This window comes from Rhincodon typus, chromosome 12 (assembly GCF_021869965.1).
Source record: "Rhincodon typus isolate 14 chromosome 12, sRhiTyp1.1, whole genome shotgun sequence".
In the NCBI taxonomy this organism is placed as follows: Eukaryota; Metazoa; Chordata; class Chondrichthyes; order Orectolobiformes; family Rhincodontidae; genus Rhincodon; species Rhincodon typus.
Genome location: NC_063343.1, coordinates 44,068,772 through 44,092,955, shown reverse-complemented (window position 1 = coordinate 44,092,955; position 24,184 = coordinate 44,068,772). Strand labels below are relative to the sequence as shown.

General features: G+C 39.4%; 1 protein-coding gene across 8 annotated transcripts in view; it reads left to right on the top strand.

Annotated features, from left to right (window-relative positions):
- Positions 1 to 23,954, top strand: part of LOC109912312 (UPF0461 protein C5orf24 homolog) — a 28,619-nt gene extending 4,665 nt beyond the window's left edge. Inside the window, exons 2-5 of one of the 8 annotated variants that reach the window (XM_048604019.1) lie at positions 7,562 to 7,601; positions 10,281 to 10,323; positions 10,721 to 10,807; positions 19,387 to 22,247. In XM_048604019.1, the coding sequence (XP_048459976.1) occupies positions 19,392 to 19,955 (564 nt within the window). In that variant the 5' untranslated portion in view covers positions 7,562 to 7,601; positions 10,281 to 10,323; positions 10,721 to 10,807; positions 19,387 to 19,391 and the 3' untranslated portion in view covers positions 19,956 to 22,247. Of the gene's footprint in view, positions 1 to 7,561; positions 7,602 to 10,237; positions 10,324 to 10,720; positions 10,808 to 19,386; positions 22,248 to 22,315 lie in introns of those variants that run through there. The other 7 variants (XM_048604017.1, XM_048604022.1, XM_020511739.2 and 4 more) reach the window with 7 other exon arrangements.
- The last annotated feature ends 230 nt before the right edge of the window (positions 23,955 to 24,184 follow it).

Below are 24,184 nucleotides of genomic sequence, written 5' to 3'. Positions count from 1 at the left end.
TGGCAGCATCTGTGCAGAGAAAAACAAGAGTTAACATTTCAAATCCCTTGACCCTTCTTCAGAAGGGTCTCTTCTGAAAGGTCCTTCTGAGGAAGGGTCACCCAACTCAAAACATTAACTCTGCTTTCTTCCACAAATGCTGCCGGACCACCTGAGTTTCACCAGCAATTTCTGTTTTTGTTTCAGGAGATTAGAATTCTGCATACTACCCTTTTCTTGCACTGTGATTGGCAGGCATTTTCAGAACTCATCTCATCCAGTTGACAATCTCAATCACTGCATCGTGAATGTGATTGAATGATGGAGCAAAAATTATTTTGTAGGTTAGATTTCTCATTGCTGTTCCCATGGGCTAACTTCATGTGAAAGCAGGCACTCCTGTTCAAGCCACTGTTGGGTGGGAGGCAGCAGAAATGTACACTTCTGCTTATTCCCAATTCATGCTGTGGAGTGGTGGACATCACACACGCAGTATGCTGTAAAATGCAGGAAACCTTTTGGAATTGTTCAGCATAAAATGAGGTACCAGCTCCCAAAACACAGTTCAGGCTTCTCCAGAGCAGCAGTGAGTATGCCTAGTTTAGTTCCAGTCTCACCTGGTTTGAATGCACATCAGTGATGTTAATGCCACTGTCTTCCTGTATCTTTGTGGTGGCAGGAAATATTCCATACCTTTCAATATCACATTCCCCAAAACTGGTTTGTTTTTGTCTTGGAGAATGCCCATGTTTGTTCTTTTGACCTTTCACTTGATTCAAAAGATACTTCTAAGACAATGCTGATACTGCGATCTTAGGGTTTTGACATGGCCGCAATAAAGTATTCAACCTTTGGCACTGTAGAGAAGCATGAAGAAAATCACTGCGCAGTGGACATTGAGTTTGGTGTCGGGTCTGATATCGTAATTCTTAAAAACTAATGCAATTTGCTACAGGATGAGCTAGCACATTGGATTCAGTGGCATACTCTTTCATCAATTTCAGCCTTTTAGTATAAATGGCTCTTAAGGTTAGAGGAAGGAAGAACTTTTTTTCATATTTCACCATCAGTCTCAGTTGAAGGTATTGGATTTGATACTTGTGAGTTGGCAAATAATGTTGGTCTTCCTGGTGTTCAGGGTAAGTCCTGTGCTTCGAATATGTCATTTCTTCAGAGTGAGGACTAAGTTGTGCATTCTCAGCATACTGTAGTGATATTATAGAGATGGCTGTTGTCTTGGTTTTTGCTTGCAGCCCATTGAGATTGAAGGGTTTCCTGTAAGTGCAATTAAGTCAGAACCACTCAAATAAAAGTGAAGTAGTGTGGATGCTGGAAATCTGAATTAATAACAGAAAAATCTGGAGAAACTCAGCAGGTCTGGCAGTATCTGCGGAAAGAGAAACAAAGTTAACATTGAATCCAGTGTGGCTCTTTGGAATTGAAGGGGTTTGGAAATGATGGTTTTTAGGTTGTTGACAAAAAGGGAGGAGGAGCAACAGCGGGTGGAACAGATGGTGAGAGTGCCCAGATCAGAGGCAAAAGACGTACTAGTGGTATTCTGAGGAGAGATATAGATAAAGAGTAACTGTCGATGGGGTGTGCTGAATAGCAGGTTAACTACCAACAGTTGACAAAAATTCTATACCTCTGTAGTTGGTAGATTTTGACTTGTCTCCTATCTTGAAGATCACAATCTGTATGGTATCTCTGTGCTCACTTGGAACGTCTTCATTCTGCTACCCTTCACAAGGGTAGGTATCGGAGAAATCAGGTATATCTTTGACAACAAGGTGCAGGGCTGGATGAACACAGCAGGCCAAGCAGCATCATAGGAGCAGAAAGGCTGACGTTTCGGGCCTAGACCCTTCATCAGAAAAGGGGGAGGGGAAGGGGGTTCTGAAATAAATAGGGAGAGAGTGGGAAGCGGATAGAAGATGGATAGAGGAGAGAATAGGTGGAGAGGAAACAAACAGGTCGAAGAGGCGGGGATGGAGCCAGTAAAGGTGAGTGTAGGTGGGGAGTTAGGGAGGGGATAGGTCAGTCCAGGGAGGACGGACAGGTCAAGGGGGCGGGATGAGGTTAGTCGGTAGGGGATGGGGGTGCGGCTTGAGGTGGGAGGAGGGGATAGGTGGGAGGAAGAACAGGTTAGGGAGGCAGGGACGAGCTGGACTCGTTTTGGGATGCGGTAGAGGGAGGGGAGATTTTGAAGCTTGTGAAATCCACATTGATACCATTGGGCTGCAGGGTTCCCAAGCGGAATATGAGTTGCTGTTCCTGCAACCTTCGGGTGGCATCGTTGTGGCACGCAGGAGGCCCAGGATGGACATGTCGTCTGAGGAATGGGAGGGGGAGTTGAAATGGTTCGCGACTGGGAGGTGCAGTTGTTTATTGCGAACCGAGCGTAGGTGTTCTGCAAAGCGGTCCCCGAGCCTCCGCTTGGTTTCCCCGATGTAGAGGAAGCCACACCGGGTACAGCGGATGCAGTATACCACATTGGCAGATGTGCAGGTGAACATCTGCTTGATGTGGAAAGTCTTCTTGGGGCCTGGGATGGGGGTGAGGGAGGAGCTATGGGGGCAGGTGTAGCACTTCCTGCGGTTGCAGGGAAAAGTGCCTGGTGTGGTGGAGCTGGAGGGGAGTGTGGAGCGGACAAGGGAGTCACGGAGAGAGTGGTCCCTCCGGAAAGCAGATAATGGTGGGGAGGGAAAGATGTCTTTGGTGGTGGGGTCGGATTGCAGATGGCGGAAGTGTCAGAGGATGATGCGTTGGATCCGGAGGTTGGTGGGGTGGTACGTGAGGACGAGGGGGATTCTATTTTGGTTCTTATTGCGTGGACGGGGTGTGAGGGATGAGTTGCAGGAGATGTGGGAGACATGGTGGAGGGCGTTCTCGACCACTGAGGGGGGGAAGTTACGGTCCTTGAAAAACGAGGACAACTGAGATGTACGGGAGTGGAATGCCTCGTCCTGGGACCAGATGCGGCAGAGGCGAAGGAATTGGGAATAGGGGATAGCATTTTTGCAGGAAGGTGGGTGGGAGGAGGAGTATTCTAGGTAGCTGTGGGAGTCGGTGGGCTTGAAATGAGGTATATCTTTGCCATGTTTCAGTCCTGCAGCAGGAAAGTTGTCAGGATGGAATCACTGTGGTTGGTGATCTGGTTGATAGCAGTTATCACTATGTTGAGCATTAGATTGTTGTCTAGCTCACTTGTCTTGGGTATGTTATGGGAAGTTCTGCAGGTGCATGTCCATCCTGAAGTTGAGTGGCTAGCTCTACAAAGTGCTGTTCCCTTGGCCATGGATATTGTCCTGGTCTTCGAGGAGACTCTTGCCATCTTTGGATCTGACAATGTTGATCCTTGTGTTGGGAGTCCATAAATCTCTATGGTTGCCTTGAAAAAGGCACATGTGACCTACATGTCAGTGAGTTTAATTCCCACAGCTTTTCCTGTCTATCATTTGTATTTTAAATACAAGTGCTTCTTTGAACTTTCACTTTTGCTATCTGGTGAGAAAGCTTTTCTTCTGAAGACTTGCGTCCAGTTGCAAGGTTTGGAATGCTGTCTGTTTATTATCAGTGAGTTTGCATATTCTGTATTGCTCTCATCAAATTTGTCTTGCTGTCTTTTAGTGGTGTATCCAAGGATTTCTTGACATATTAGTGATTATGGATTTTAGTGACTGTCGGTCACCTTGGATGTTGATAAATGGTGCATAGTGCAACAAAACCCAAAACGTGAGGGAATAAAATACTTCCCAAATCTTATGAAATTGTAGAACATCCATAGTGTGTCTCTTAGCTCAATTTCAAATTTGAATGAACAAGGCACAAAGAGTTGATCTCAGTAGATGCTTATTTTGTTCTGAGATTAAATGACATTTTTAAATTGGCTGAAAAACTAAAATAAATGAAACCAATTTCAAATAATATGTTAAAAATTAGTTCCTTCTGGTGACTCTCAATTGAGATCATACTCTGATATCCCTACTTCCTTAAAGGAGGCTGTGAAGCTTTCATGCCATATTGAGCTGGACCACAAAGCACAAGATGATCTAGCTTTTGTCTGGCAAAACTTTCTTCTATTCCTTGATCAAATCATCTTCTTAATTCCCTTTTCTCTGCCTTCTCCACGCTTGCCTTCAACATCAAGTGCTAGAAGTTCATGAATTTCTGTGTCATTAAGATTGAAACTATTCATTCAGTTGCCTCTGCCGCATTTGTCCCTACGATTCTATATCTGACTGCTCTAAACTTCCTTTTAAAATTCTAACCGTGAACTTACAACTTTCCCTATGTTATCTCCTGTCTGCCAGTGTACCCTGTTTGAGCTCATTTTTTTATTTATTCTTTCACAGGATTTGAGCATTGCTGGCCAGGCCACCATTTATTGTAAATCCCTTATTGGTCTTGAGAAGTTAGTGGTGGGCCTCCTTCTTGAACTGCTGCAGCCCATGTAGTGTAGGGACACTCACAGTACTGTTAGGAAAGGAGGTCCAGGACTTCGACCCGGTGACAGCGAGAGAATGGCAATATCTTCTTCATGAGACTCTCTTGTTCATGAGACCTGTCTCGTGAATGAATGCGGACCCTTCAGAAATGACAGTGACATTAAGACAAATACTTTGGGTGAGATCTTAATTCTGTGCAAGTGGTTGGCTTTGGAAAGAGTTAAAATCAGGGTTTGATTTTTCATACATGCTCATGGTAGAAGATATAAAAAAGCATTCTGAAAATAGTGGAGAACCAAGGAATTAGTGAAATGGATGCACGGAAAATGCGAAAGGTTATAGACTGGTTGAGTAAGTGGACAAGAATACTTCAAAGGCTAAATGGAATATCAATCATTTAGACTTTAAAATCAAAACGCAATTTTGAATTTTGCAGTTAGCAGTTGTGGGTATGGGTGGGTAGTCAATAATAAGGAGGACAGCAACAAATTGCAAGAAAGTATTAACAAACTTGCTGAATGGGCATAACTTTTGCAAATAGATTGCAATGAGGATAAATGTGAGCTGTTACATTTTGGCAAAAAGGGTAAGGAGGATGCATGTTCTGAGGAAATTAGAATCTCACTAGGGCAGAGGAGTGAAAGGGGTACAAGTACACTGCTCAGTAAAAGTAGTGACTTGGGTTAACAAGGCCAGAAAATAAACCAAGCATTTGGGTTTATTTCTAGAAAGATAGAATTGAGAAGTAGGGAAGGTATGTTGAATTTGTATCAAAACATGGTGAGACTACACTTCAAGAAGCTCATACAATACTGTCTACCATATTATGAAGATGACTGTGGCATTGAAGAGGGTGGAAAAAAGATTTACAGGAATGGTACCCCAGAAATGTCAGGAAACCCCTGTAAAGAGAGGGTGACCAGGGTGGATCTCCATTCTCTTGAAAAGAGAAGGCAGAGGGGTAACCCCAAAGAAGCCTCTGAACATTTTGAAAGGTTTTGAAAGAATATACACAGAAGGAACAGGATGGCTTTTGCCAGTAAGTCACAGTCCTGCAGCAGTATTAATTGTAGCTCAGGAACTAGAAAGTGGCCATGATAGGATCTTCCTGGAGATTGCCAATTAAGAAGTTCCCTTGAGGCTCCCATCCAGTAAGGGATAGTGACTAGATTCCAACCTGGATATGAATGCCAGCTTCCGCTGCAATTTGAAATTTGCTGAGTGACCAACAGCATGAATGTACCACAAGTAGGAGTGCAGCAACTACCATTGCAGCAAATGCGACATTAATGGTGATATCCTTTTGCATGACGTGGCTGAAATGGCATGCCTTTCACTTGGGAGGCTTGAACACTGCAATTTGTTGCCAGTAATTTAATAAGGCCACACACGGTTTGTGGTTTGGTGGTCCAACAATGAAACCATGCTGCTCAATTTCTGGGCTCTTAACATATTGGGGGTCCATTTATCATTCAGTGATATTTCAATCTAATTGTGTAATTGGGGCTAAATGCCCCATTTCATCTCCTCTTGGTCTCCTGCAGATGGCATCCCACATTCAGGAAAACTGCAAGGAGATGAGAACGTGACAGGAGCTGCACTGACATGAGTGGAATATATTTTCCTTACCTGACTCCTCAAAACATTTATTCGTGGTCTTGGCAAATTCAGCCCAATGTTTCTACTTGGGGATGAGAGCAAAACTAGAGGATATCAAAATAAGATAGCTATCAAGGAATCAAATAGGGAATTCAGAAATGACTCACCTGGGATTGGTGAGAATATGAATCTCGCTCCACAAGGAGTGGTTGAAGCGAATGCTGCAGAGGCATTTGAAATACAAAATATCTCTTGCAGATCTTGAGTTGCTGGAACCTGCTTTTCAAGTGTGGTATGGCAATACAATTTCCATAAATTCTCATTTCCAGTAACATGCATTTTTTGAGAGTAAACATATAGTTGTGTTGAATTGCATCATGCAATAATTATTAATATACAAGCATTAATTTTTGTATAGGAGAGATCCTTACCACTTTAACCAGAATGGATTTACCCTACAGAGATAAAACTAAACCATCTTGCAAAATAGAAAGGAGTACATTTTATTGTTGGAATATTTTAGGGCAACTAGCTATAAGCTAGTTACAAATGTTTCTTGGAGGCATCATGTTGATGAATGCACAGCTTGTATGTCAAATCTGAAAATGACCCTTTATTTTGCAGTTAATTTGACTAGGCAGAGTATTGTGGGCAATTGCTGAACTAGCCAAAGGTCATGAGAAACAATATTGATAACAAATAAACCATTGAAACTTCTAACCATCCAGTTTGTTCCAAGCAGAACCGAATATTATTTCTTGTGAAGTTATCTCTGAACATATTCAGTAAGATGCATGGGAGATAGAAGAGAATTTGGCGAAGGGACCCTACACAGCAGGGAATAATTGAAAGTGATAGAAATTTAATGTCAAATGTCCAAACGAAGTTGGTGCAAACAGAAATCTAGAATAATGTTGTAATAAAAGTAAAACACTGCTGACGCTGGAAATCTGAAATAAAAACAAAAAAATGCTGGAAATAGCAGGTCTGGCAGCATCTATGGAAGGAGGGATGGAGTACATATTTCAACTCGAATATGACTCTTCAAATCTGTGCTAATGCAATCTTGTATGTGATCTTGTTTGTCCAGATATAATTGCGGTATGATTTAGGAAAGTGTTAAACATGTAGCTATGATATACTGATCTGATATAGGGGATCATGTTTTATGTTGCTACTGCCATCACTAAATATTTATACTCTCAACTATCTGGTATTTAAGCCTTTCGTTGTTGCCACTTGCACTACATTGTCTGCTTAAATATTTTAGCATGCATTTTCTTTTTAACCTAATGACTTTAATGTATTGGCTATAAGTTGATTTTATTTAAGGTCTGTTCTTTTGCATGTTGTAACAAAATACTGCCCTCTTCAAAGATCTTCTACACATTAAAGTTATAAATGGGTTTTATCCTGTAAGTATTGTGTACAATTTAATGGAAAGCCTTTCAGTGAAATGGCCTGAAAGATAGAAAGTTTAATCTTATAATGGGTTTGGTAATGTCTAATTTATGACTTTTTCTCTTTCTTTTCAGGTAGTTTCTATTTCTGAGAGGGTCGGTATGAATTACAGAGGTGTGTATAAATTTAATTATTTAATATTCAACAGTGTTAGTTTTAAGAATAATGTCAAAGTCATTGAATCTATCTCCTCTCACAACTGCATTGTTATTTGAAATGAATGGTGAAGAGACTCTCTACTTCATCTCTACATAGAGATAACAAGGTATAGAGCTGGATGAACACAGCAGGCTAAGCAGCATCAGAGGAGCAGGAAAGCTGACGTTTTGGACCTGGACCCTTCTTCAGAATTCATCTGTACAGTTGGTTTTGGAAGGAATTTTAAACTTTCACTTCACCCAAATGGCATCTTTGGGTTTGTGCACAAATGAAATATTTTGCACAAGCTCACTGTGTTTTCAGCCAATACTTGCCATACACATTTACTTTGTAAGCGTTTTAAAAAGACTTCAATTAAATTTGGACACTTTTTAAAAACAACAGCTTTTTTTTGTGTTTTTTTGTTCCCCTCTCCTCTGGAACTATTGCTTAGTTCACCTGAAGTACATTTGTGTGGGTGATGTTGCTGCATTTTTGTTTTGCAAGGGATCCCTCTTCTCAGCATTTGAACTTGGTCATCTCCCCATGAGAGCTTAGCAATCCACTTTGCATTCAACATCCATTTAATAGTTTCTGGATGCCCCTGAAATAATGCACCTCTATATGAACACCATTCAGTGACGTTCATGAGCAACGTTAATACCTTAATGAAATAATGTGCATTTATAAAATGTTACAGGTCAGAAGATGACTGTTTTGTCATCAATCCCTTTCTTTTAAAAGAAAGAAACAGAAAAGACGGAATTTGCCCCTCACAACCTCAGAAATTCACAAAATGCTTCAGGGCAAATTAAATATGTTTGAAGTGTAGATAATGTTGTAATTTAAGAATCTATGGTAAGCAATTTGAAAATAGCAAATCCCATAAACAGCAATGAGGTAAAAGATCAGATGATTTGCTTGGGTAGTGCTGATGACAGGATAGATATTAGCCAAGATGCAAGAAAACTCCCTGTCACTCTTCTGTATAGATAATTGAGCAGTCAATTGTATTCAGGTGGTAAGCATAAATTGGAGTTCACTTCGGCCAGATCTATTGGACCACACTGAAACAATGGCTGTGGGTTAGTATGCAAAGGTCAAGGTTCAGTTCTGCTAGTTGCTACTTTGAGTGGAATAAGCACGACAAACAATGATATCCACTTGAAAGGCAGTATCTTCAAGAAAATAATATTCTCTTAGCCCCTCAACAAAAGTTTCAATTTAGATTGTGTATTCCAATAGGGCTTGAACACACAACCTCAGAGTTATTGGTGAGTGTGCTACCACTGTGATAAGGCTAGCCAGTATTTCTAGTCATTCTTATGTTCTTTCCTGAATATCCTATTTTAAACTTTTCTTTTAAAAATATTTATGCAGATTTTTTTTTCTGAGAATGAAATTTCTGCTTCACCGCTGTCTTTGGAAGAAATATGTTCCATGTCTGAACAATCATTTGCAAAACAAAACTTTTTTGATGATATTAAATTTATGCGTATTAATTATCAACTTCACAAACCATGGAAATAATTGCTTCCATGTTTTATTGAAACCATTCAAAATCTACAACACCTCTATATCACAATCCTATTTATACTGAAAAAAATCCAGTGTTCCGCTTACTTGAGTATCTCTTTTGCATATCCCATGTTTCCTAACTAGGACACCCAAAGTGAAAGCAATATTTTAACTACGGAAAGCCAATGATTTAGCATTAGTTCTTCACTTCTACACTTTTTTTTTGCTATTCAGTTAACTTGGGATTCCATATATTTTTGTTACAGCTGTATTGATTTGTCATCCCACTTTTGAAATCCTGCCTTGTAGGAGCTGCTGTAATTCAAGAAGCTGAATTTCTGTCTCCGTAATTGAAATGAATTCATCCTTAAAAGTTAATGACTTTTCTCTCAATTGATATTTTATTTAATATCAATTCATATCTTTTATATCCAAACCCACACATTGTTCTAGGCAGCTGTTTATTCCTAATGATGCTTTAATATTTTTGTTTACATAATAACTGTCACTGTAAAAGGCCATCAATACAAAGACAAAAGGAAATGTTGCATGAATCAGCAGTTTCAGGAGAGGAGGTGAGAAAATGGATGGGATTTTTAAAAATATAACATTGATTGCTATTTTTATTTTGCAAAAAATATGCTTGCTCCAAGCCTTTAAAGGGAGATTGCCTTGCTAAGAAGTTTTCATCTGTGGGAAATGATATTCCTTCCCTACTAGGTGGAAATGTGTGGTCACATTTAAGTACAGAAATTACCTTGCTTAGAGCAAACAGGCCAAGCATCTTGAAGAGAGGACATTGGTGGGGAGCCTGAATGAGTAGAGTATTTTAATTTCAACAGAATATTGTCTGCAAATTGAATCAAGAAGGAAATATAATGGTATTTATTTTTATAACAAGTGGAAGGATGAAAAAAAATTGCCAAAGATTTTGTTTCAAACATAGTGCCTTCCCAATTTTTTGGAAAAGAGGAAGTTTAAGAATGAATAGTTCTGAAAAGATTGGACTCAAAACATTGTCTGTTTCTCTGTACATAGATGCTACTAGACTTGCTGAGTTTCTCCAACACTTTTTTTTTTTATTTTTATTTAAGCTTTAAGAATAAGTTGTTGACAAAAGAATTGGAATTCCGACAGATCCATAATGATTGCAACAGAAGCGGTGAATGGAACAGAAGCAGTAAGTTATGTTCACAATATTAAAGGTACTGGTCGTGAATTTGTCACTTTAGTGCCCAGTTCTTCAGTCATAGAGGTGACATTTTGAAACCAAAACTGAGTAAGCATGCTACTCGTACTAACTGTGCCTCCCTCCACTTGGGTGAGGGCAGTAGTATGTGCAGACAGTGTCCGCTGTAGAGATGCAGAGCAGGTAGATTGTGACATCGGTCAGTACTTTTTTTCCCAGTTTGATGTGAGCAGTACCATTTTGAGGGTTAAGGTTGCACAGCTGAACTCCTGTTCAGCAATAGAAAGGGCTTCCACATCTTTACCCCACCACTTACAACACTACTCAAAGGGGTCTCCAGCTAATACGAGATTAATTGCTGATTGATTTTTATTTTGCTTAATTTTAGAGACCTAGAGCATTTTCCGTATTGTTTTGATGTTGCTGAAGTCTATAAGGAGAAGTATGGCACATGTTGAATGACTTTGGGAGCAAGGTCAGAACATCAAATAGTTGTTTACATTTCCTTAAAATTTTCACAAAACTTTTATATATCTGGTTTCTACCAGTCTGGAGCAGTTACTACTGCAACATCTCTCTGTTCATCAGTCATTTGGGGATTACTGAATCTTTGTTGCTGTACAGAATTGAATACATTTCAGGGAGATTCAGGCAAGGCAATCATGGGGATTAATGTGAATTACAAGCTTCTTGATGGTGCAGGGTGCCAATAAAAGCATTTTACATTTCTTTTTGGGTGCTGCATGTCAACTGTGCAATGTAACCAGAAGGGACTGCATCCCCTCAAATTCCAGCTAGTGTATCACTGTCTTTGCCTTATGAAAGTTAATGCCTAGTTTCCTAGCAGCAATCATTATGCCTTCATTCTGATTCAGTCCACCGTCCTGTCTTCTTTTAAGCCACCATGGCAAACTAGAAAGTGTTTATTAGGTAACACCACTCATCTGTTGCCCATGTGGCTCGGAATCTAGTGAACCACATAAACACAAGTGAGAACCAAGGCTATTTTAGCAGACCACTGATTTGCTTAATCATTGCTTCTTTTGCATGGACACCTGTGGAGAAGCTCTGTTGTACTCAACAGAATTTGCGCCAAGATTTATTTGTTGTCACAGCCATTTCTTTCAGCTCTGTAGCGATCAACTGAGGTAATCAGCACTGTCCCTTACAGGCAGGCTGTCTATAATTGACTCCTCCAACTACTCAGGCTGACTTGTGCAGTAATGAGCTGAGCTTATATGAGAGGAGACTGAGCTTGCATGGTAGTGAACTGAGCTTCACAGCTTAGAATGAAAGTCTACAGCATAGAAAGAGATGACTTCTTCCCATGTGTCTGTGCCAGCTCAAAAGCAAGTCACTCTGCCTCATCCCATTTTCCAGCATTTGGTCCATTATCCTGCAGATTACATTATTTGAGGTTCACAACCAGACACTTTTTCATTGAATTGAGGCATTTGCTTTTATTACTCTTTCAGGCAATGAGTTCCAGATCAATGTCAACCTCTGGATGAAAAAGGTTTTCCTCAACTTATGTAATCTTTCTACCAATCACTTTAAATGTGTGTCTACTAGTCACTGACCACTCTGCCAGGGTAAATAGGCCCTTCCCATCCACCATATCAAGGCTTCTCACAATTTTGGGCATTTCCTCAAATCTCCCCTATGTCATCTCTGTTTCAAAGGGAACAACTCTATCCTGTCCATTTCTTCCTATTAATTGCATTTTTCATTCCCGCAATATTCTCTGCTGCAGTTATATCCTTTCTGATTGAAGTGACCAGAACTGCACACATTAGAGTACGTTGTGGCCTAACTAATGATTTGGATCGTTCAGGCATAACTTTCCTGCTTTTTATTCTATCCCTCGGCTAATAAAGTAAGCAAGTCCACGTAATTTCTTAAGCACATTATTAACTTGTCCTGCAAACTTCAGGGACCTCTGGATATTCACTCCCAAGGTCCCTCACTTTCTCAATACCTCTGAATATTCTTCTGTTAATTGTGTGTTTTTGTTTTGCTTTGTTTTGTATTTGTTAGGAAACATACCAACATCTCCTCTTGCCCACCTCAGGGAAGATGGTGTCATAGTAGTAATGGCGTTGGACTATTAATCCAGAGGCCCAGGCTGATGCTTTGGGGAAATGGGTTCAAATCCATCATAGCAGCTGATGGAATTTAAATTCAAGAATAAATCTGGAACATGAAGCTAGTTTCAATAACGTTGGCCATGAGAATTATTATCAACTGCCAGAAAATTTAGTGATCTTTAGGGAAGGAAATCTGCCATCCTTACCTGGTCTGGCCTACATATGGCTCCAGACCTGCAGTTATGTAGTTGTTTTGACTCTTAATTGCCCTTGCAACAAATGCTAGCTTTGCCAGGGAAGTCCATATCCCATGAAAGAATAAGGAAACCAATTTGAGATGGCAAGAACTGCAGATGCTGGAGTCAGAGATAACAAAGCGTGGAGATGGAGGAACACAGCAGGCCAGGCAGCATCAGAGGAACAGGAAAGCTGATGTTTTGGATTGGGACCCTTTCTGAAGAGATAACACTTTTACGTGGGTTGTTTTTATGGGCATTTTTACTTAGTTATTCTCTTATTCTGCTTCACCTTGACTTTACTTGCCAATACCCTATAATGGCCTCCCTTTGCTTTCATAATTTCCCTCGATTTCACCCCTCCATGTTCTATACTCTTGGCTTTCAGTAGCATTGAGTTTTTGCTGGTGGACAAGATCTTTCCTCTTTTGCCCTATCTTAATCTGTAAGCTGTTTGACAGCCAGGGATCTAGATGTCTCTGTGGGAATGTGTTGACTCTGAACCCCTTGAATGCCCCTTTTGAGTGCCTCCCACTGCTTGGATACTGATTTACTTTGTTTCCAGTCTATTTAATCTAAATCAACTCGTCAGCTTAGTAAAATTGGGTTCGTCCAGTTTGGAACTGTAACTACTGTTCTATCTTTTCCCTTTTCTGTAGTTTTGTTAAAACTAATTAAATTATGATACATGCCACTGCTTCACATGCTCCGCCTCATTTTCTGAAACACTGCACCCTCTCAATTTGTCAGGCTTGCTACATATGGAACAAAACATTGTCCTGAATGCATCTCAAGAATTCTGCTCCCATCAATCCCTTTCATATTGAATCTATCCCAGTTAACATTGGGATAATTAAAATCCTTTACTCTGTGTTTTGTAATTCTCAGATTTGAGATATAGGTCTGCCAGTAATAACCACACAATTGGACAACAAATAAAGGAACACATAATGAGAGCTTATCATTTAAAGTATGGTGATAGTCATAGGGATTTTAGTCTATAAATAGTCTGGAAAAATCAGGTGGGCAAAGGAATGTTTCTAAGACTGTTTGTTTTTTTTTGCACCAACACTTTCTGGATCCAGCCAGATGGTATGCTATACTAGACCTGGTATTGTGCAGGATGGATTAATAATCTTTTAGTGAAAGTGCCTGTAGATACCAAGAATCACAATGTGATCGATTGATTGAATTTTAAATTCAGTTGGGGGAGGGAAGGGGTTGTACAAGATTAGTAATTTAAACTAAATTAAAGGGTTTTTTTTGTTAATACATGGGGTGAGGGTGAACTGGCTAAGCCACCATCAACTATACTGCTGTGGATCTGGAGTCAAATATAGTCCAGACCAGGTAAGGATGATACTTTCCTTTCCTAAAGGATATTAGTGAACCAGATGGGTGTTTTTTGATAGTTAACAATGAAATCATGGTCATCGTTGGACTCTTAATTCCAGTTTTGTTTTAATTGAATTCAAATTCCATCTGCCTGAATATGCATCCCCAGAACATTACCGGGGTCTCTGGATTAACAGTCCAGTGATAACACCACTAGGCCATCACCTCCCCTAAATTATTAGGGCATGGAAACAAAACTACCTACAGCAAGCTAGCCAGTTAGGTTAAGGTGTACATCAATAGAGATGCCGTGGCAGACATTTTAAGGAGCTATTTCAGAATACACTGAACTGACACCTTCCAAGGAGAAAAAAAATTGAAGGTGAGGACCTGCCATCTGTGGTTAATTTAAAAAAAATAATATCTAGTCTAAAGAGAAATAATTTATTTGCACAAAGATGGGTGGCAGCTCAGGATATTGGACAGAATATAAAAAGCAGCAAAGAATAGCCACAAGTGAGATGCTGGAAGACTGGAGATTGGCTGACATGGTGTCACTATTTAAGAAAGATGTAAGGAAAAGCCTGACATTGGTGTTGGGCACGTTATTGGAGGGAATCCTGAGGGACAGGATTTGCATGTATTTGGACAGGCAAGGACTGATTAGGGATAGTCAACATGGCTTTGTGTGTGGGAAATCATGTCTCACTAACTTGATTGAATTTCTTGAAGAAGTAACGAAGAGGATTGGTGAGGGCAGAGCAGTGGACATGATCTATATGGACTTCAGTAAGGAGTTTGACAAGGTGCCTCATGGTAGACTGGTTAGCAAGGTTAGGTCACAGAGAATACAGGGAGAACTAGCCATTTGGATATAGAACTGGCTCAAAGGTAGAAGACAAAGGGTCGTGGTGGAAGGTTGCTTTTCAGCCTGGAGGCCTGTGACCAGTGGTATGCCACAAGGATCGGTGCTGGGTCCACTGCTTTTTGTCATTTTATATAAATTATTTGGAGGTGAATGCAGGAACTATGGTTAGTAAGTTTGCAGGTGACACCAAAACTGGAGTTGTAGTGGACAGCAAAGAAGGTTACCTCAGAATACAACGGGATATTGATCAGATGGACTAATGGGCTGAGGAGTGGCAGATGGACCTTAATTTAGATAAATGTGAAGCGCTGCATTTTGGAAAGGCAAATCAGGGCAGGACGTATCCACTTAATGGTAAGGTCCTCGGGGAGTGTTGCTGAACAAAGAAACCTGAAGTGCAGGTTCATAGTTCCTTGAACATGGAGTTGCAGGTAGATAGGATAGTGAAGAAGGCGTTTGTTATGCTTGCCTTTATTGGTCAGTGCATTGAGAATAGGAGTTGGGAGGTCATGTTGCGGCTGTACAGGACATTGGTTAGGCTGCTGTTGGAATACTGCATTTAATTCTGGTCTCCCTACTATAGGAAGGATGTTGTGAAACTTGGAAGGGTTCAGAAAAGATTTACAAGGATGTTGCCAGGATTAGAGGGATTGAGCTATAGGGAGAGGCTGAATAGGCTGCGGCTATTTTCCCTGGAGCACTGGAGGCTGAGCGGTGACTTTCTAGAAGTTTGTAAAATCATGAGGGGCATGGATAGGCTAAATACACAAATCTTTGCCCCAGGGTTGGGGAGTCTAAAACTAAACCAGTGAAAAACTTGTGAAAATGAGATTCCTGGACTCTCCCACAAGGAGGAACAACCTCTCCCTATCTACTCTGTCAAGTTGTCTAAGAGTTTTATATGTTTCAATAGATCACCTCTCATTCTTCTAAACTCCATTGAGTACAACTACTCAAGTTTCTCCACATTAGAAAATCCCTCCAAATTCGATCAACCTTCGCTGGATTGCCTCCAAAGTCAGTGTATCTTTCCTTATATAAGGGATCCAAAATTGTTTACAGTATACTAGGTATGGTTTGACCAGTACCTTATATTGTTTTAGCAAGATTTCTCTATTTTTATATTTCAACCCTTATGAACTAAAGGCGTACAGTCCATTTGCCTTTCTTCCTATCAACTGAACTTGAATCCTAGCTTTGGGATTCACGCATAAGGAACTCCCAAATTTAGTTGTGCTGCAGATTTTTGCAATCTTTCTCCAGTTAGATAACATTCAGCTCTTCCATTCTTCCTAACCCCATATTTTTCCACACATATTGCATCTGAAGACTTTGTCATCCTCACCACTTGCCTTCCCACCTATTTTTGAGTCATCTGCAAACTTGGCAACAGTGCATTTACTTCCCTCATCCGAATCATCAATATATATTGTAAATAATTGCCACAGGGATCAGTGGTAGGACACAATCTGCTAGTTACAGATTACCATTCTAAAATGAACCCTTATCCTAACTTTTTGTCTTCTATTAGTTAGCCAATCCTTTACCTATGCTAAAATGTTACTTTGAACACCAAGGGCTCTTAAACAGCCTGGTGTGCAGTACCTTATCAAATACCTCTGGAAATCCAAGTATATTTATCTGTTCCTTTATTTATTGTTTTATCTATTCTGCTTGTTCATTTCCTCAAAGAATTTTATTCATTTTGGCAAGCATGATTTTGCCTTTATGAAACCATGTGTTTGCTTGATTTTGATCCATTTGTAAGTTCTGTGCTCTTACATCCTTGATAATGAACAATTCCCATTGATGATAAATGTTAAGCTAAATGGCCTATAATTACCTTTTTTTTTGTCTTCCTCCTTTTTTTGAATGACATAACAAGGTTAAGAGTGGGCAAAGATCTGACAAATGGTGTACAATATTGGAAAAATGTTAAATTGTTCATTTTGGCAGGCAGAATGAAGAAAGGATGTATTTTATCTAAATGAGGAGAGATTGCAGAGCTGTGAGATTTTTCTCTATATATTCTTATATGAGATGTGAACATTACTAGTAAGACCAGCATTTGTTACTGATCACTTAGCCCAAGGGCAATTAGGGACAGCTAGGCCATTTCAGAGAGCACTTAAAAGTCTGCCACATTGCTGTGGGTCTGGTATCACATGGAGGCTAGACCATGCATGGATGAAAGATGCCGTTCCCTAAAGGACATCAGTGAATCAGATTTTTTTAATAACAATCAACAATAGTTACATTGGTCGCCATAGACTAGCTTTTAATTCTGGATTTTCCTTTATGTTCACATTTCACAATCTATTTAAACAATTACTAATCTAATGACATAAGCCTTCAATTCAAGTGAGGTAAAGGGATCTGGGTGTGCAGGGTGCAGAAACGGCAAGTAATTAAGCAAGTTAATAGAATGTTATTATTTATTGAAGGGGAGTTGAAAACAAAGTTACGAAGATTAAGTTTTACTTGCATGGTGTATTGGTGAGATCACACCCGAAGTACTGTATAAGTTATTAGTCAACTTATTAAAGGAAGAATTTGGAAGCAGTTCAAAGAAGACTGCTAGATTAATACCTGGAATGGGCAAGTTGTCTTACAAAGAAAGTTGGGCAGGTTAGGTTTTTATCTGCTAGAGCTTAGAGTAAGAGGCAACGTGATTGAAACCTATGACAAGATCCCAGGGGGATCTTGACAGGTGGATGTGGAAAGGATATTTCCTCATTGAGCTAAATCCCAAACGAGGGCTCATGATTAAAAAATAAAGTGTCGCCCACTCAATACAGAGATGAGGAGAATTTTGTTTTCCTTTAGAGGATCATAAATGTTTAGAATCCTCCCTTCCTCAGAAGGATTGGGCAGCAGTGACGTTATGGTAATATCACTGGACTAGTAATCCAGAAAGTCATGCTAATGGTCTGGGGGCATGGGTTCAAATCCCACCATAGTGAAACTTGAATTCAGTGGAAATCTGGAGTAAAAAGCTAGCCATGATTGGATTGATTGCAAAAATCCTTCTGCTTCTTTAATGTTCTTTAAGTATGCTATCCCCTTGCATGTGACTCTAGCAATGCAGTTGTATCCAAACTGGCCTCTGGAATGGCCTGGAAGGCTACTCAGTTGCATAAAACAACTACAAAGTCGAAACAATGGAATGAAACTACATGGTTCCATCATCACCAGTGGTTTCAACTATTGGCCATGATGGAAACGGTGGCAACCACATTTTCACCCTTTGTGGTAGTGACATCCAAATTTTCCTGTTCACCTCCAGATTGCTGCTGCTGCTTCTGGCTCATCTTACAAGAGAGAGGGAAATGTGTTTTGCCTTCTGTTTGGGTGATGTCATTACAATGATTGAATAGGTTTGTGCAGATTTGAGTCTTGTAGTAATGTGACCACGAGGAGGACCTGTAGAAGAGTCACACTTCACAGAATCACAGAATTGTTATGGCGCTGAAGCCTGAGTGCAACTCTCCTGTCTTTTCCCCATATCCTTGAACACCATTTCTATCCAAATAATATTCCAATGTCATTGTGAGTGCCTTGATGGAGATTGTTGAAAGGCAAGTGATAGGACTGTGCTAATTTAAACAAAGCATGAGGCTAGTAGTGCATGTGGGGGTTATTTGGTATTTGAATATGTACCTTAACTGGCCCTGCATCTGGATCCTTGGGGCTAAATTTCTGATGTTGACATCAACAGATGTCTGCGCCCACTGCCTTGGCAGAGTTTGTCTTTCCACCAGTGTATGGAGGACCTCTCTCCTCCTGTCCATCTCCTCTATTAAGACATCAGCTATACTTCAGGACCCTGGAATATCCACTGTGCCCTGTTGCTCCATAATTCAAGTTCTGTTTGTTCCCTCTTCTGCAGCCATTTCAAATTGCAATTGCTCTTTAAGAGGTGCAAGCTAGTTTTAAATAGTGCAGACTAGCATTAAGTGCTATACTCTCTCAAACATGGCCCCTTTACTGAGATTTACAGACATGCAGCAATGCATTTAGTGCTGGCTGCACACACAGCTATCATGAAAATTAACAGACAGCCCAAAGATTGGATGCCAGCTCCATTAGAAATAATAGATTTGGGTTAATTACAGAGTGACATCCAAGACTGTTTCCATGCCCTGTTGACTTTTTCAGCCATAATATCCATCTAAATTGTAATTATTGAAGGATTAAAGAGAGTTGAGCTCTTGAAGCTTTAAAGCAGTTAATGAGATAATCCTAGAGGTATGTAAGATAGTAAATTATTTCGAAAAGATACATGTGAATACTGTGGGTGGGGCAGCTTGGCAGAGGCTTAGTTTGACTAAACAGGTTTTGAATTTAGATCTGATACTCCTTGCACAGAGTTTGAATGAATTCCAATAATTTTATTTCTTTTTCTGAAAATGGTGTGTATTCAGAATTCCAGTCTTATTGTAATTTTCATTCATGTATTAATTTGCTAGATATTTTTAGTTAAGTAACCATAAACTATTTTAAAATATGTCCCTAATTTAATTCTTAGAAATTATGCATCCTGTTGGCTGCAGTAACACTGGCTGCTGTGAGCCAGAGAAGGAGGTGACATTCGGTGCTGATGATGTGAGCAGCGATGACCAGTTTGATTTATGTTCTCCCCAACCGGACAAACTTTATGGAAACAGCTATAAGTCGATCAGCTGCGTAAAACAAGAATCGTTGGAGGAGCCGAATTCACAAATGGGTGTTGGTAGGAATGCAGAAGCTCAGAATGACTTGAAAAGAAGGAAAAACATTTTTCGGGCAGGGAAACGAGGAAGACCATCAGGTACGACGAAAGCTGCTGGGTACAGAACCAGTACAGGCAGACCTTTGGGAACAACAAAGGCAGCTGGTTTCAAGACCAGCCCAGGCAGACCCTTAGGAACTACCAAGGCAGCGGGATACCGGGTCAGCCCAGGAAGGCCCCCAGGTACCATGAAAACACTCTCCCGTATTTCAGGTCTCGATTTCCCGCCATGTAGCAGTGCTGCCTTTAGTTATTCAATGGTGCACAGCAAAACATTAAGTGGACCTGCTGAAACCACAAATAGAAGCATGGAACTGAATCAGTAGAGATCAGTCAAACATCTGCCTTGTTTTTCTATAATCTGCTTCTTGATAAAGTAGGGTAACTTTTTATACGACATATTGATCCGCAAACCCATATAATCAATTTCCCAGCACACTGTTAAATAGCATGGAGGATGTGTAACGTCAGCCCTGAAATAAACTGGCCTGTGGACCATTGTGTATAACATTGTAACTAATGGGCATAATGTATTTTTTCTTTTTATAGTGGAATTGTATGGTATTACTTGCAGAGATAAAGCTACAGTTTTTTTGGAAGAACTATTATTCATTAGTGTCCAGTTTTGCACATGATTTCCTCTTTCTTCAGTACATGCTATCTTAGATTACTGAGGGCGGGCAGGGTATTTGTCCCACAGTTTGATGCAGTTGAAATTCTATATGGGTTTTATTGATCTTCATTTTTGATCTGTTGTACATAGAACTGCCATGGCAACCCCACTAACTTTATTATTGGTTATTGAGTATTAATTATTTAACATCTCTTCAAAAAAATGATTACAGGAAATAGAGAAATTGTAACTGTGTGTGTCAACTTAATATGTTGTCTCTCATGCTGCATTGGAGCTGCTAGGATATTTTTGAGTGTATGTAAACATTTGTTTTTACGTTTATTTGAATTCTTTTAGCTACCTTTTTATTATTGCCATAGGCAATATTGAGAAAGGGATAAGTATTGGTTATGCAAGATGACTTGTCAGGCTGGAGCTCATTCTGCGAGAAGTGGTCAACTGTTAAACAGACTTAACCAGGAGGCCTCGTAGGTGTGTTACTGAAACTGTGGGAGGTGTGCACAATGGTACTTCATGAAAAATCAGGTTTTAATTACTGTTCTTGCAGGGTGATTATCAATATGATAGAATTTGTGTGATGGTTGATTTTTAATGCAAATTAACCTCTACAGAAATCTTGTATGCTTTATTGAAAATAAATTTTCCCATGGTTACAAACCACCATGAAATCCCTCACATTGCTGTTTAATCAAGTGTTTTGGGAATACTGATACATCCTATGTTTTTAGTGCTTTTTTAGTGGCTATTCTGAAGGACTGTAATATAGCTATGGATCATACAGATGTTTAGGTTGGATGGCATATCAGATTCTCACTTCTTGTTAATAAACTTGTAGAATGTTTAGCATTTGTCAAAGGTGTGTTGGGAATGGGCAATTAATAGATGAGACAGCCACACTAAAGGAAGAATGGTTATGCTTTATTGCAGGGAATTGTATTACAGTTGAAAGAGGAAAAATACTTGTTCAAATGGATCAACCCTGCATTTCTCAGGATATTGATGCAGAGAATAATCTTAGAAAAGAAACTTGCTTTTCAGCAGGCTTAGTAGTAATGAAGTGGCCTGTATTCAGATTCAGTTACCTAAAAGACCTTGTGCCTAACTGAAGCAGAAGAAAGACCAGACATAGAGACTACTGCGCAACGAAAACTATATGTAAAACTAGGAGTTATGTAACTACTGAATAACCCATCAACAGATATTCAGTTTATAAATATTCTTTAATTTTCATTGAGAGTTTTTAAGAGACTTGTGAAAGCAGAAACTTGGAACGCATTTGCTTTTATTCACTGGCCAAGGCACTTCTACTAAAATTCATCTTAAAAGATCATTGTTTGTGATTGTAGACCGGAAGGTAGCTTCTGTTAACATTCTAGTATAGAGGCCATATTTTTGGGGGGGTGGTATTCACTAATCTACTGCGCTGCCTTTACCTTTTGTGATCAACAGTGATATTACAACATTGTGTTAGTCCATTTCATTTGGCTGCCTGCAGATGACAAATTGCTAGTGGAGAACATTTATTGGACAATCCCATGAAACAGTGAAACTGCTGTTTTCAAAATTGTGATAATTGCTTAATCACTCATTAGATTTGAACAGAACTGTAGGCAGTTATTTTGTTCACCAGGGGACTGAACTATCTTTTCAAAATGTTGCCTTCTCATGGGAAATAGACCATTTTCCATCTTCCTTTAGGACTAAAGCAAATTTCGAATTTGACGATCTGTTCATTAATAGAAAGTTTGTATTTTACATCTTTGGACCTATTTGAAAACTCTGTTAATGCTGCATCAAATAGACCAAATCTGTAAACTTAATCAAGTGCAAACAAAGCCAAAAACCAGAGATAAACCACAGCTATTAATATCCTCATTCTAACAATTTCAGTAGCACAGGTGGCACTGCAGTCATGGTCATTGTATTTTGTAAAATTAAAAGTCTCAGTTGCATGGCATTCTCTATAATAAATGCACTTAAAAAATAAATGCAATGTGATGTGAAACTTCTGTTTGTAAAACTATACAATATCTTTCTATCTCTCTCTATTAGTGTTTAACAGGCAAAGGCAAGACCGAAGGAAAACTCAACAACCAGAGAGTTAAGCACTGTACTTTAACGCTTCTACATAATCACAATTGGACATGCAAAAGGTTTGATTGACAACTAGGGTTGATTGACAACTACGTGAATCGTTCCTAGAAAGGCAGGTTTTCACATTTATTCAACATGTTCTACTGTAATAGTAACACTGATGTTTTACCTAAAGTATTCCATGTATGCATCTTTGAAATTTAAGACATTATTGCGGCATCCCTTGTAGCTGCCTATTTTCACTAATCCGTCACATGAGACATCTTCTACAGTCAAGAACATGCCTTGGACTAGTTTTATATATCCAACAACTCTGTTTCCAAATTGGAAATCTGAGTTTTCTGTTTCATAATAAAACCAATTTTTCCGAAAATCCTTGCAGACACTTTCTTAATTAGACTTATAAGAGATCTGTACCTGAAGGTGATTTAAGTTACAACTTAAATTCTGAAAATTTATAAGGAAGCTTAGAGCTATGCACCTGAGTAAAAGAAAATCTTGCTCAATGTTTTGCGTAGGCAGATAGGTAATACGTCAGTAACATGGATACTGTGTATTTTCTGGACATCAATAGGTGTCTGCCACCAGATGCTGCGACAGTGCCGAAGATCATTAACTTTGAAGGAACCTTGGTTGTATTTCTAACATTTTGGATACATGTTGACAAACTGCATGCTTCAACTTTACTGTTACATGTACTGTATATACAACTGCCTCATCAGAACACTTGTATGTAAGGGACATAGTTTGACCAGTATGGTTATATGATAAAACTGTTTGTATTTGGAAAATGACCTCTTTTTTTTTTTTAGAAGGTTGGAAAGCGTGTTTTTGTTTAAAAGCTCTTTTATTGGGGCATCCCTTGATAGTTTCATCGGTAAATGGTTTAAATGTCTTTGAGGAGGCAAGTCCCAAATGTCATGCTCATTATGACTTTAGTTCATTTCTACAGAGATGGCAGTGCGGATGTGACATGGAGCTGTGGTTGTACCTAGCTGTGACCTTCTGTATTGCTGCTTAACGAGCTGTCAATCTGTCTAGGCAGCCTTCAGATAATGGATTAATTAAAATAAGTGGTGGAATGACATTTTAGGATCACAAAACTTTGCAGCAAAGAAAGAAGTCATTCAACTTATTATGCTGGTCATTTTTTTACTACCTGCCCTTCACATTGCACTCTTCATATTTTCTCTGGGCGAACAAATAGCTGCCAATATACTCAAATGAAGAGCAAAAAAGGAACAATACTGGGAAAGTAAGTTCCATTCTAAAATTGTTACATCAGCTTAATGGTCTAAATTGGCATTAAAAAGTTCTGGAATTCCTCTCTCTCCAACAAATCTGATATGGAATTGGAAGGCATAAATATATTTTTGCAATGGGTCAGTGGGATTTTTTAAATGGGTACTGTGCCCTGTTTTTGAAAAGTATGTTTTGATAGAATATCAAAAACACAATCCTTAACTGTTCTTCAGCATATGCTGCAAAGTCACTCGCAGATCCTGTTTAATCATTGCATGCTTACTTCCTTGTCTTCCTCCTCCTTTTGAGGTGCATGCTGGAAATTGAACTTGAATAACAAACCAGTTTTGAGGTGAAGAAAGGAGATAAGTATTTCTGTTTATGGCTGAAATTGTTTTCTGTCCTTGAACTACTTTGGGTTAAAATTTTAGAATCTGCTATTTTAGATACTATACCCTACCCTATGGTTAGATTTCCCTAAAAGGAACTTTCAATGTGCATTCAGACATGACATGGAGGAGGACTGATGCCTCCCATGTGAAAAAAACTCCTTTATCAGCTGGATATCTCCACATTTAAAGAAAG